At 37.2% G+C, this 14,199-nt stretch overlaps 1 protein-coding gene across 2 annotated transcripts in view; it reads right to left on the bottom strand.

Annotated features, from left to right (window-relative positions):
- Positions 1–14,199, bottom strand: part of B4GALNT3 (beta-1,4-N-acetyl-galactosaminyltransferase 3) — a 153,635-nt gene that overhangs the window by 34,194 nt on the left and 105,242 nt on the right. Inside the window, exons 2-3 of one of the 2 annotated variants that reach the window (XM_074269335.1) lie at positions 5,550–5,653; positions 3,203–3,280 (exon numbers count right to left, since the gene is read on the bottom strand). In XM_074269335.1, the coding sequence (XP_074125436.1) occupies positions 3,203–3,280; positions 5,550–5,653 (182 nt within the window). The remainder of the gene's footprint in view (positions 1–3,202; positions 3,281–5,549; positions 5,654–14,199) is intronic. The other variant, XM_074269336.1, reaches the window with a different exon arrangement.

Raw genomic sequence — 14,199 nt, 5'->3', positions numbered from 1 at the left:
AGCATCTTGAAGATGGGCTATCTCTATTTTATATTTGTATCCCCCACTTAGCACAAGTACAAAATATATAGAAGCTGTTTAGTGGATGTTTATCTTCATTCATCATTCATTTATAGTTTGTTGTTCAATCATTTCAGTTATGTATGACTTTTCTAACCTCATTTAAGGTTTTCTTGGTAAAGATTCTGGAATGGTTTGCTATTTCTTCTATAGCTCATTTTATAGTTGCGGAAACTGAGATAAATAGGATTAAGCGATTTGCTCAGAGTCAAACAGCTAGTAAGTGTCTGAGGCCAGGTTTTTGAGGTCATGTGTTTGAACTCAGGTTTTTCCTGATTCCAACCCAGAGCTCTATCTAGTATATTACCTAGCAGCCCTCATCATTTATTATTATGACTTAGAATCCCCACTCTTCAAAGATATGCTTAATAGCCAATGTAATAAAAGTGTAGTTTCATGAGAAAAAAAGTTAAAGAATGCCAAAATCTTGTGAAGTCAGTGCCAAATATTGTAAAAACAAATAATTATAGCAAAAGTTTTTTTTTTTAATGTGAGAAGGTATAAAGTTTATAAAAGTTAATTTAATTAACCTATAAAAAATCCTTACTTGCTTGAAAATTATAGAGGATACAAGATCCCATTGTGTTTAGTGTTAGATTATAAAAAGGAAGTTGGCTATGGGATAAAAGTCCCTTAAAATTCTCTTCCAAGAAGATATCTTCTTTCTATGCATATGTTAAAATTATTTTTTAAATAAATAAAACCATAGAAATAACTTTGTTGTACAATCAATATCAAGTAAAGAATAAAACAGGGAAATGTATGTTAGCTAAAAGTGCTTGCTATAGTCTTAAAGAATGTACTCTTGTACAATCCAAATGGAAAAAGGGCTTTCTATAGATGGAAATAGAAATAAAATAATTGTTGTTATCATCCTTACTATCTTGGTGATCCTTTAACTTCTCTGTTCTCAGTTTTCTTATCTGTAAAATAAGGATGATGATAGCAGGGTTGTTGTGCAGGTTAAATGAGATAGTATATGTAAAATATTTTGCAAATCTTGAAGTACTAAGTAAATGTCAGCTCTGGGCAGCTAGGTAACCTAGTAGTAAGAGTTCTAGGTCTGAAGTCAGGAAGAACAATTTTCATGAATCCAAATTTGTCCTCAGATACTTCTTAGGTTTGTGGCCCTCGGCAAGCTTCTCATCCCTATTTGCCTCAGTTGTCTCATTTGTAAAATGAGTAGAAGAAGGAAATGGCAAGCCACTCTAGTACCTTTGGCAAGAAAACCCTAAATGGGGTGATTATACCATTAAACAGGTCAACAACAATAAATATTAGTTACAATTATTTTTACTATTAGAGGACGATAATATTCTTCTTTGTGTATAATATTGAACTACTTGTATCAAACCCAAGAACAAAAAGGAGCTTACTTAATCAGATCCATGCAAAAAAAAAAAAAAATCAATCTAAACATATACAAAGAACACAAATAGCAACTGACAAAAAATGTTATTGTCCAAAATATATAAATTACAGGAAGTTTACTAGGTTTGTGTGTGTATGTGTGTGTGTCTGTGTGTGAGATAGGTATATGTTCAATTGTGCTAAGATTTTTGGTCACTGCATAAACATTATACACAGTTATTCTTATATCATATATGTGTATACTCATATATGTAAACCATGTTTATATCTTTATACATGCATGTACCCTAATTATACATATTCATAGATAAACATGCATTCATACCATTACTGGTTATGTACAACCATTCATATATAAGCATGTATATATATTTATTATATATACATATATAAGCACTGCTGATAAAAAATGAAATTCCAGAGGAGGAAGAGATCAGGCAAATTACATTTCACATTTATAACATTGCATAGCACTTTCAATAATCCTAAATTGTTCTCTAAAACATTTTTAATATAAATATGTTCCCAATTATACAGCAAACTCAATTCAAGACATATCCCAGTGACATAACAAGATTAGGAATCACTGTAATTTCTAAAGAATCAAAATAGCAGGTGACAAAATTATAATGGGGAAGCATATGGTAGCCTGGAAAACATTACCAAAGATGTGCTTAAAGTAGCATAAAAGAGATTATCTAGGAAATATGTGATCAGAAAAGGAGGCAGGCTAATATCTAGAGTAAGGAATAACAGATGGAGAGCTTGATGACTGCCCTGGCCTCTACATAATGCCAAAAGGAAAGCTTATAGTACATTCTCTATGGAAAATGTACTAGAGAACATGGCCAAGAATCCATGGGATGAGAAGATGTAGATGACTTGTGATCTAAGCAGCTAAAGGGAATACCCACTCAATGGTCCCCCTGAAATATTTGTAGATGGTTTTGTAATATCTAGTTTGCATGTTTCTCTATTCATATATACATGCATAAACTCACTGTGTACTTCTAAGATCTTTTCTGTGTGTCCAGTGTCTCCTTGAGGAAAAATTTATAACTATTAAATTTTAGTATGTCATACTGAATAGGATTTGTGAATCAGGAACAAAAACTTAAAACAATCTAAACAGGATCTTATAAATAACACTTGGGTGCTCCCCAGTAGTGGGGGGCAAGGCTGGTTGGAGGTAGGGAATACTGAAACCTCTACAAGGTCAAAGCTGTCATTTCAAATGTGCTGTATGATCCTGGCCAAGACTTTCATTCTCCCTTACCTTTCAATTTCCTCTTTGTAAAATGGAGACATATTATCTACTAGTGACCCTATATCTACTGAAAGAAAATTCAGTGATAACCTCTATTCCTAGCAATAGAAATTCCCAATAATAACAACAGCTAATTCCCTAGAGTGTGGTGTGGTAGAAAGAGAATTTAGTTTTGGGTTCAAATTCTGGCTGCAGAACAACTAATATTTGTTGTTGTTGTTGACCTGTTTAATTGTATATAATCACCCTATTTGGGGTTTTCTTGCCAAAGGTACTAGAGTGCAAAAGTCACCATTTCACATCTGTGAGTGTCCATGACTTCTCAAAGCCATCTGTAACATGAAGGTGTTAGTTTAAATTGTGTCTAAGGTCCATTTAAACTCTAAAATCCTAAGTTCGTATGATGCAAAAACTCTTAGGAAACATTTTCTATTGTCCTTTACCCTAAACTTATTTTTAAAAAAACAGAAAAGGGAAAGTTCAAGCATCCAATGAGCATCCCACCTCTGAGATCCAGGGTACAGGTTTGTTCCATTGTTGGTAGCTCTCACTCCTGAGCCCACCTCTGTCTGACTCTTGGACCTGGGTCACCAAGCAACATCACAGGAAAGAAGAAAATCAAAAGGAAAACAGTGAGTGTGGCAGAAATAAGGCAGGAAGCAGAGAAGGGTGCGAGAAAAAGGCAAGATTTGGAAGGTTGATGATTAAAGTTATAAGCTTCAGGGTCATGCTTCATTTTGGTCACTGATTCAAATGAACAATAAATAAGTTTAGAATCCCAGATTAGACATTTTGATGGGATGCAGAAGGGGACTTAGTTCCTGATCTTAGGGAATTCTCAATATTAAAGCCCATGATAAAAATCACTCTAACTGCAGCCTGGTTTGCAACTCTTATCACTTACCATCTTGGATAGGGTGATCCTATGTACATGTTTACCTTCTTCAGTAAGTGTCAAGTTCCCTAAAGAGAAATTAATTATCTTCCTATTTCCTACATTTCCCTTCTTCCTCAATCTAGAATTAGAGAATTTCAAAGTTGGAAGAGACTTCGGAGCTATTTTAGTCCAACTCATAATTGAATGGGAATTTCCTTAGCTACCACTCCATCATTCATTCTCTGTTTGAACACTTCCAGCAATAGGGAACTCACCCAAGCAAGCCCATTTCACTATTCAACAACTCCAATTGTTTTAGCCATTATTCTTAGTCTGCCCTAAGGCCAGAGAGAACAAGTTTAATGTTTCCTCCATAGTATGGCCTTCAGATACTTGAAGACTATGTATCTGGCACTGTGCTAGTCACAAAAAATAGAAAGATTTTTAAAAACCCATCCCCCAAACACAAGAAACATATAAGATTTAAAATTATTTTCTAGGCTAACCATACCAAATTCCCTTAACTAGTAAGGGAATAATAATAGGGCATGGCTTCTAACCCACTCACCATCTTGTTCACGCACCTCTATGCACACCCTAGTCTGTCAATCCTCCCTGTATCAGTGAAGAGTTCATTGTTCTACTAGGACTGCTTTACCTTTTTTCTACATACCCCCCCAAAAAAAAGAATCAAAGAATTAGAACCTGCAGGAACTCTAAGAATCATTTTAAAAATGAGGAAATTGAATCCCAGAGAGTTTGTTTGGTCATTTTAGTCATATCTTACTCTTCATGACCCCATTTGGGGTTTTCTTGGCAAAGACACCAGAGTTATTTGTACAGGTAAGGAAACTGAGGCAAATAGATTTAAATGACTTGCTCAAAGTTCACACAGCTAATAAGTTATGTGAGGTCAGATTTGAACTCAAGAAGATGAGCCTTCCTGACTCCAGACCTGGCATTTTAACCACTGAGCAATCTGGCTGCCTCAAAGAGATTCTTCAAATCCAGCCCAAGCTGTGCATCTCCACTTCTGCCCCTATGAGCTCCTCCTCCAATTGAGGATTTCCTCACTGGAGCCTTCTTTTAAGGAAACATCCATGCCAGTCATGCTCATTTCAAAACTGTTTCAGTCCATATCTCCCTAGATAACTTTTCTACCTTGTTTCCATAAAGGTACTATGTCTCCCTTCTGGATATTCAACTTCCTTCCCCCCCCACCCCATCCCTGCTTCTATTAGAATGTAAGTTCTTTGAGAGCAGAGATTGCCTATTATTTTCATTTTTAATTAAATTTTCTTTTCAAATAAAAATCAGACTTTTTTTCTATTTTCCTCTCCCATCCCACTGAAAAAGCAAGAAATACCAAATCCCTGTTATAAGTGATTATCTTTCTTTTTGCTTGTATTTGTATTCCAAACACTTAGTACAGTGTTTGGCCCATGGAAAATATTTAGTAAGTTGACTCTCTTACATGCTTTCTCTGTCTCTCCTTTCTGTCTGTCTCTCCTCTCTGTCTGTCTCTATGCCTCTCTCTCTCTCTCTCTCTCTCTCTCTCTCTCTCTCTCTCTCTCTCTCTCTCTCTCTCTCTCTCTCTCCCCCCCCCCCCCATTTAACCAAGATAACATAATTAATAGTAGAGCTGGGATTCAAACTTAGATCCTCAGACTGCAAATCTGGTCCTATTTCTGCTAAAGGAAGCTGCAATGAACTTTCTTTAGTTCTACTTAGCAGCTTTGGGGTGAGTAGGGGATAGGATTGACACATGTGCCTCCCTCAAGTAGGCTAGGAAATGTTCATGATGCCACAAAGAGCTTTCAGAGGCTCAAGCCCATGGTTGCTTCTTCACTATCTACCAAAGGAGAGTGAAAAAGTACAGGTCTCTCCATTGATTAGGAGAATGACAAGGGAAGTTATATGGATCTAGGAAGAAATGTTATCTCTGCCAACCGAGAGTCTAACATTTGTATTTACCTTGAATTCCTGCCTCTGAGGATGATAGAACTTGAGATCTGGATGCACAGCAGGAATGTCTCTATTAGCCAAAGCCTTGGCCAGTTCCCTCCAACTGCTATATCCTGTGGAGCAGAAAGACAAGAAAGATCAATATAATCTCAAAACTAAATTCCCATTCTGCAAAGTTCCTGTAAAAACCACCTGTGAAAATGTTGTCTTCTACTTCACCTGCTCAGCCCTCTTCTAATGTTGAAAACAATTCTTTTTTCAAATGTGTAACCTATATCAGATTGCTTTTAGGGAGGTGGGAAGGAAGAGAAGGATGGAAAGAATATTTGGAACTCAAAATCTTACAAAGATGAATGTTGAAAACTGGCTTTACATGTAATTGGGAAAATAAAATGCTACTGAAAAAAGAAAAAGGAAAATAATTCATTTTCCATTTCACCACTCCTCTTAACCTCCATCTTTCTGTCATAGCCATCACCATTTCCTCAATCACTCAAACACAGACTTGTAGTTAATTATTGAGTCAATTTAATGCTTCATTTTTATTCATTCTCTATTTCGGATGAGCTGTCAAATTCTATCAATCCTATACTCTCAATTCCCCTTCTCTACATACACCACAAAACCATTCTCATTCAAACCCTGATCATCTCTCCCTTGGACCTCTGAAATAACATCCTTATTAGTCTTTGTGTCTCCAATCTCTCCTCCTCTTCAATTCATCTTCCATGCACAACTGCCAAAATGATATTTCTAAAGCACAAATTCCTACTCTAGACCAATGGTGTCAAACTCAAGATAGAAAGGAAGTCACTAAACCATACGTAAGGATTTTGGAAGGCTGCATGATGACTTAAAAAACCATTTTTAAAACATTTTCTGTTTTCCATTGTACTTATTTTTCCCTTGGACACCAGGCCTGGAGTCAGGAAAACTCCTGAATTCAAATTTGGCTTTAAATATTAGCTGAGTGACTAAACAAGTCACCTAACAGGTTACCTCAGTTTCCTCCTCTGCAAAATGAACTGGAAAAGGAAATGGCAAACTGCTCTAGTATCTTTGCCAGGAAAAGTCAGATATGAAAAGTCAAATATGACTGTTGTTATTGTTTGTCACTCTAATGACTAAATAACAATAACACAAATTGTATTTTTATTTTTCTATTCCATTTTAATTTTGTATGGATTGTGGGAAGTGTCGAGGGCTGTGGCTCCCACATTTGACATTTCTGCTTGAGAAGTTTTGGCAGCTCCTTGTCCTATCTAGATTAATATACAAATATTGGTCTTTAGGATTTTTTGTAATCTGGCTTATTTTTCTAAGCTATTTTCTTCCTCTGTGTTTTTGCATTACATTGTGGTTCCCTCTACTTCCCTGCTAGGGCTGGAATGCATGCTTTTCTTACCTCCACCACTTGCCACTTGGACTTTCTAGCTCCCTTCAAAGTTCAAATCAAGGGCCACTTCCTACATTACCATATTGCCCAGTTGTTAGTTATGCACTAATTCCTGAAAATAACATTGTATTTTTTTTATATCTACATTTTGAACTTATTTAGTAGAGTATGTGTTGTTTCCCTCCAATAGAATAAAAGGTCTTTGAAAGCAGGGACTATTTTATTTCAATCTTTGTATCTTTAGTAGCTTGTGCATGATAGTAGGGGCTTACAATGTATTTGTTGAAATGGTTATCAATGAACCTTGGTACAAGGAAGCTGATCAACTTTTTCAAGATCAAAGTGTCCATCAGTAGCAATGATAAGATGTAAATCTTTACCCCATTAAAATATATTGTCTTTCAAAAGCATGATTTAGTATGATGAAAATGGATCTCTCTTCTTCTTCCCTAAAAATTAACTCCAGATCAAGTGTTCCCAGAGCAGATGATTATTAAAAGCAGAAAAAGGGAAGATCGTGATAAAAATATAATATAATGCAAGATAATTCCCCTTCTCATCTTAAGCTTCCAAAGGAGCTTTCCCCACTTCATTCAACAGCTTAGTTGCACCTTAGGAAAACCAAGGAAACATTATCGTCTAAAATAGATTCCACTTCTCCACGACTCAGAATCCATCGTGCTCAGCTGAATGGGTCTAGAGCAGAGGGCGGTACAGAGTGGGTGGGCCAGAGTTTGATGTTTATCAAACACATTTATAAGCTGCTGGCAGATGAGAAATCAGGAAGCCAGCTGCTGGGATACAGCTGGAAGCTACCCTTCAGATTCTTGGCTCATGGACACAAAATCTATCCCAGGAAATGCAAGAGGTTAAGCCTTAAAGGCAGGAGGAACAGAGAAAACAAACTTGAAATTACTACTAGGTACACACACACACACACACACACACACACACACACACACACACACACTTCATCCTGACACTTCTTACTAAACATAAGACTTAGCTGAGCATACTGAGACATTAACTGGGGGCTTTTACAATAGGGTCGGGAATAATTAGAGCTCATTAGGCAGCCAGAACAGTTGCTTCTTTCTAGAGAAAAGTGCAGGCTCCCAGGAAAATGCCCTAATACTCTTCTGTCTGGAGTGATATGTTCATCAGAGGTTAGGAGAAGCACTAATTCATGTAGTCTGACGTAGGCCTCACTCAGGTAGTCTCATGAAATTAACGTAGGTCTCCATCACGGTCATCATCATGAGAAGCAGCATGATGGGGCGCGGGAGACAACTTAAATTGCAGAAAGCAGCATTTACCTTTGCCGCTTTCCAACTGTAGCTGTAGCCATGAAGGCTAATCCTCTCGGCTTTGGTTTCTTTATTGTAAAATGGGAATAATAATGTAGTACTGACCTCACAGGGCTGTCGTAAGGATAAAATAAGATAATCTGTGCACAATTATCTACGAACCTTAAAAGGCCAAAAAAATGTCAGTTATTATCATCGGATCAGTTAAGGTTTATATAAATGCAACTATTGATGGAAGCAATAGTATCGCGGAAAGAGCTTTGGGATTTGGAATCATCAGGCTTAGGTTGGAATCCTGGCTTTGCCACTTAACTAGCTGTGTGACCTTAGGGAAGTTATTCTTTGAAACCCAATTTCCTTCTCTACAGAGAAAGACAAATAATCAGATTCCCAGTCTTCTTCTCAGAGTGTGAGAATCAAGTGAGATATTCTAGTGTAAATGAGAACTTGGTTGAATCTTCCAAGCATTTTCTGAGGAAGCTAATTATTCTACTATTTTCATTTCTCCACAGATAAGGAAACGTAGGTTAACAGAAGATAAACGAGTTGCCGAAGTCACAAGCTAGAAAGTGGCAGAATGAATCTGCCTACAAGTTCAGTCTGTTCCATCATACAATGTTGCCTCCATCAAAGAGTTGTCATTCACCTGTAAAAGTAGCACCTGGATAATTACACCTAGAGTTTATTGTTCTTAAGACTTGAAAAACACTTAATGAATATTGTATCATTTTATCTTTATTTCACTTTTTTCACTGCTATCACTGCTTTTGTCACTTTGATTTTTTGACTTTTGCTTTTAGTTACTTGCTCAGAGGGACCTAGAATTTCTGATATGTTTTTATTTTTCAGAGTCCTTTCTTCAACTTTCTTTTTTTTTTGGTGGTTGTTGTCTTTAATTGGGCAATATAGTGCTCAAGCTTTCTATTGTGTGTACCAGGAAGATAGTGATGTCTTTCTACCTCTGCAATGTGATGTTTGACACTTGCCCATAAGAAGTATTCCTTGATAAATCCACTTTTCCTCTTATGGTTCTTACTGTGAAAGTAGTTGCTCTACTTACTTCCTACCTTCCTTTTTTGTTATTGTTCAGTCATTTTTCAGTCATGTCCAATTCTTCTTGACAAAGCAATTGAAATGTTTGAAATTTCTTTCTCCAGCTCATTTTACAGATGAGGAAACTGAGGCAAAGAGGATTAAGTGACTTGCTCAGGTTCAGACACCTAGTAAGTATCTGAAGCTAAGTTATAATTCAGAAAGATGAATCTTCCAGACTCCAGGCCTAGCATTCCATCTACTGTACCACCTACTTCCCCTAATCCATGTTTTATAAGAAGCTTTTCCCAACTCTTCTTAATTCTGGTGCCTCTCTCTGTTATTTATTTTCTACTTATTCTGTATGATTATTTGTATATATTTGTTTGCATGCTATCTCCTCCATTAGAATGGAAGCTCCTTGACACCAGGGATTCGATTTTTACCTTTTTTTTTGTACCAGAGCATTTAATACAGTGCCTGATAAAGACTAGGCATTTAATCAATGTTTATTTATTGATTAGATTGGTGTTCATCTATATAGGAAGCTCCTAGTAAGGGTCAACAACAACAAAAGTTGGCACCTTTTTTGTAGCTCATAATCTTACAGAGTTGCCTGAAACATTAAGAAGTTAGATGACCAGAGGCAGCTAGATGGCACAATGAATAAACCCTGGAGTCGGGAAAATCTGTGTTCAACTCCAGCTCAGACACTTAACGCTACCTAGCTGTGTGATCCTGGGCAAGTCACTTAACCTCAATTGTTCAACCTCAATTGTTGGCCAGATAGGGCAAAGGTAAGTCTTGAACTCAGATATTTCTCAGTGCAAAAATAGCTATCCACTAAGCCTCTGAAGTCTTAGTATTGCTGATTTGTTGTGACATATTAAACACATGCTGTCCATTCTACTGTCTTCTAAATCAAGGTGATCTAGATGGTTTCAAATAGAATTAACCTGCAACCTTATGATGTTCTTTCAATTTCTTAGAATTACAGAAGCAATTTTGAAAATGGAGTCAAGATAATGGATAGCAAGATATACAGCAAACTACTCATCACAAAACTCCCAAACAGCTGGAAAATGCACCAGATTGAATGCTAATGAAGAAACACAAGAAAAAGGCACAGCATATTACTTTTCTGGTCCAGGTTGGTATAGAGATTCAGTCAGGGAGGTTTGTGGAACTGAGAAAAGGGTCTGACCCGGAAAGCAACAAAATGTTCCAGTGTCTAGGTATTAAAAGAGGACTGAGAGATAAAATGAAGTCCCAAGGTACTGTGACCTCAGGCAGGGTTCAGGAATTGATTCTAGCTGTCAGCTTTGTTGCTTACTACTCAATTCAGGATCACAATCTGGAACAGACTGGGTAGAGTACCTATATCCAGGGATACATGCTGTGGGTAAAGAGTGATTGCACGTCTTTTAGTCAGTATACTAAGCAGCAAAGTCCCTAATGTGGTAATGTGGCTCAGAACCCAGTAGGAGAGCAGTTATCCCAAAATGAAGCCTGCAGAGATAGAATTAGGTTAGAAATCTCTGTCTCTTTGAAGAGCAGAGCACTGCTGGTTCCAGGCAGTGAATAGGAGCTAAGTCCAGTAGCAAACTATTGAAACTCCAAAGCAGGCAATCTCGATGCTCAGACCCAAACTTCAATCCAAGGTAGCAAACCACTGGATCAAACTGCTTTGGGAGCAGTAAAAATTTGAAGGCCCTCAGCCTGAGCTACCCTGTGAGCAGAAGTAACATAACACTAAGTGCCTTAAGAAAGCATCTGGAGGATCAGCCTACAGATAACCTCAGGAAGTTGCTTTCCTTAGCCTCAACAAACAGTTGGAAGTCAGGAAGTAGGCTGAAAGAATAACTGATCATAAAAGGAATACCACCATAAAAAGCTATTATGGTGACAGGGACACTCAAGACATAAACTTGAGAATGACTTCAAAACATCTATAAGTAAAACCTCCCCCCAAAAGCACAGTTTGGAAATAAATTCTAAAATTTCTGGAAGACATAAAATGATACAAAAGAAAATTTTTAAGTGTTTTTATAAATAAAAGGAGAATGCCACAGGGAAAAATTGGAAAATAAATGAGAAGTATGGAAGAAAGAATTAGAGATAAAATTTCCCTTAGAAATGTTTTGGCTACATCCCATAAGTTTTGATATGTTGTCTCATTATTGTCATTCTCTTGGATGAAATGATTTGTTTCTGTGATTTGCTGTTTGATCTACCCATTCTTGAGGATTAGATTATTTGATATCCAGTTGTTTTCTAGTCTACTTTTCCTGGATCTTTATTGAATATAATTTTTAATGTATTGTGATCTAAAAAGGATACACTTAATATTTCTGCCTCTTTGCATTTGACTGTAAGGTTTTTTTCATGTCCTAACATGGGTCAATTTTTGTATAAGTGCCATATACCACTGAGGAAAAAATATATTTCTTTCTATACCCATTCAATTTTCTCCAAAGTTCTATCACATCTAAGTTTTCTAAGATTCTGATTACCTTAGATTTCTAAGTTTACCTTAGAAAACTTAAATATGATAGATCTCTAGATAAAATTAAATGGGGATAAAAAGGAAGATACCTAATTTCTTTCTTATTTATTTTGTGGTTAGATGTCTCTAATTCTGAGAAGGGGAAGTTGACATGCCCCAATAATATAGTTTTGCTGTCTATTTGGAAGAAAGAATTAGAAAGGAAATTAGTAGTTTGGCACAAGAGGTACAAAATCTTGCTCAAGCAGCAAAGTCCCTAAAAATTAAAATGATCCAGATAAAAGCTAATGAGTTCATGAGATAAGAATTAAGTAAAATAAACCAAAAGACTGAAAAAAAATTGAAGAAAATTCAAAGTGTCTCAGAGATTTATAGAAGGAGTTTCATCATGCTGGCTGAGGTGCTAGCCCAGTTCACCATTCCGGGTTCCTGCCAAGCCTTGACAATCATAAGAGCAATCTAAAAGTATGGAAAGTTATTGTTATACATCATCCTAACTGGCCTTCCTTTACTCTATCATAGACTCTTCTTATATTCTTAAGAATATGAAAGTATTTCAATATGAAAGAATATGAAATATTGGGTTTTGAGAGAGTTAATAATAATTATACTATGACTAATATTTAGATTCTGATATTCCATCTAAGATAAAATGAATTTCCAAAGAGGATGTGGGATGTTAGTAAGTAAAACTTACAACTCTAATAACTCCCTTTCTTTCCTTCATAAGGATAAAGTCAAACATGAGCTTTAACTATCAGGACTGATCATCTTAGGTGGGGAGCTAGGCCTGAGAGTTTGATTCACAGACATCAAAATCACTTCACATTTGTGAAGGATAATGTCCTTGTACAGAAACATTCCTTTCTTAGGGAGGGTCTCTTCTACCCATGATTAGCCAGTTGTCTGGCTGTTACAAACAGGTCTAACAAGCTCAGGATAGGAAGGATGCTCTAGGCCAAATGAAATGGGGTACTCTAGATAAGGAAGAGGGGAAAAAGAACACAGTAAAACCCACACCCTAAATGACAGGTGACATCAGAGGGGTATGGCTTATCCCAACCCAAACATTCAAAAGAAACACTGACCCACTCCCAGGTACAAAAACCAGTTAATAAAAGGCTCAGGTGACTAGATGATAGATTAGCCACAATGGGTGTGGAAGGGTGAGGCTGGAAGAACCCTGACTGATTTCTTGCTTCATGTAACTTTAAGGAAATCATGGTGCTTCCCCCAAGCATCAGCTGTCTCATCCTTTTATTGCTGAGAACAATCTGTCTCTCCCCCTCCTCCCAAAAAAAAAATATAAGAATTGACCAATGAAAAGGCTGTGTTCTATAAATTTGAATTTCCAGTTATCTTCTTTGTTTCTGTCTCTCTTTTTCTCTGTGTCTCTCTATTTTTGTCTGTCTGTCTCTCCTGGTCTTTCTCTGTTCCTGTCTCTCTCTGTCGCTTCCTCCCTGGCCCCCACTCCAATACACACATGTACAATTAACTTGAGATTAACCTGTAAAATCTGGTTCTAGATTGTGAATGAACTCCTTGATCCCAATCACTGTCCTATCACAGATCAGAGATCTTACCTGAAGGCAAAAAGTTTGTCTTTTAGCTGTGAAGTTTTCCTACTCAGATACGTGGCAGACTCTCTATATAATACTTAGACAAATCCTTGTAAGAATACTTCACATCGATATAAAGTATTACAGTTTACCAAATACTTCTCTCCCTAGAATTCTATGAGCTGAGTAGTGAGAGGATTTATGCTGTTCATTTCAGAATGAGGAAAACTGAAACTAAAAATCAGGTACCGTCACATCATCTTTTCAGCTTTCTCTTCTTGCTTAATACATGGAAGGGAAAGTAATATTCAGGATTTTGGATGGCCAAGGTGATATCTACTGCAGGGAGGGGCCCATGAACACGGTCCCATACTCCGCTGGCATAGGCAAACTAGGATTACTTAATTTACAGGTGCACTACTGAGTGTTGACAAACCAGTCTGCCAGGTCACACAGCCCTATGGCAAAAGGGGATAAGTGGCATAATGATCTGGAGCCACATCAAAAAGAAAGAGAGAGAGACAGAGAACAGACAGACAGACAGAGACAGAGAGAGAAAAAGGGAGAAGGAAGGAGGAGGGAGGGAGGGAGGGAAAAGAGGAGGGACAGGGAAGGAAGGAGGGGGAGGAGAAAGACACAGACTGAGATAGGGATGGATGGAGTGAGGGAGGAAAAGAGAAAGAGACAAAGAAAGAGAGAGAGAAGAAGGGAGTAAAGGGGAGAGGAAGGGAGGGAGGGAGGGAAGAGAGAGGAAGGGGGGGATAAATGAAGGGAGGAAAGGAGAGAGAGAGAGAGAGAGAGAGAGGGAGGGAGGAAGGACAGACAGAATGAACAGAGAGAGAGAGAGAGAAAGAGAGAG

The sequence above is a fragment of the Sminthopsis crassicaudata genome, chromosome 5 (assembly GCF_048593235.1).
Source record: "Sminthopsis crassicaudata isolate SCR6 chromosome 5, ASM4859323v1, whole genome shotgun sequence".
Classification (NCBI taxonomy): domain Eukaryota; kingdom Metazoa; phylum Chordata; class Mammalia; order Dasyuromorphia; family Dasyuridae; genus Sminthopsis; species Sminthopsis crassicaudata.
The sequence above is the reverse complement of the archived record's forward strand: the minus strand, read 5'-3'. Positions and strand labels throughout refer to the sequence as shown.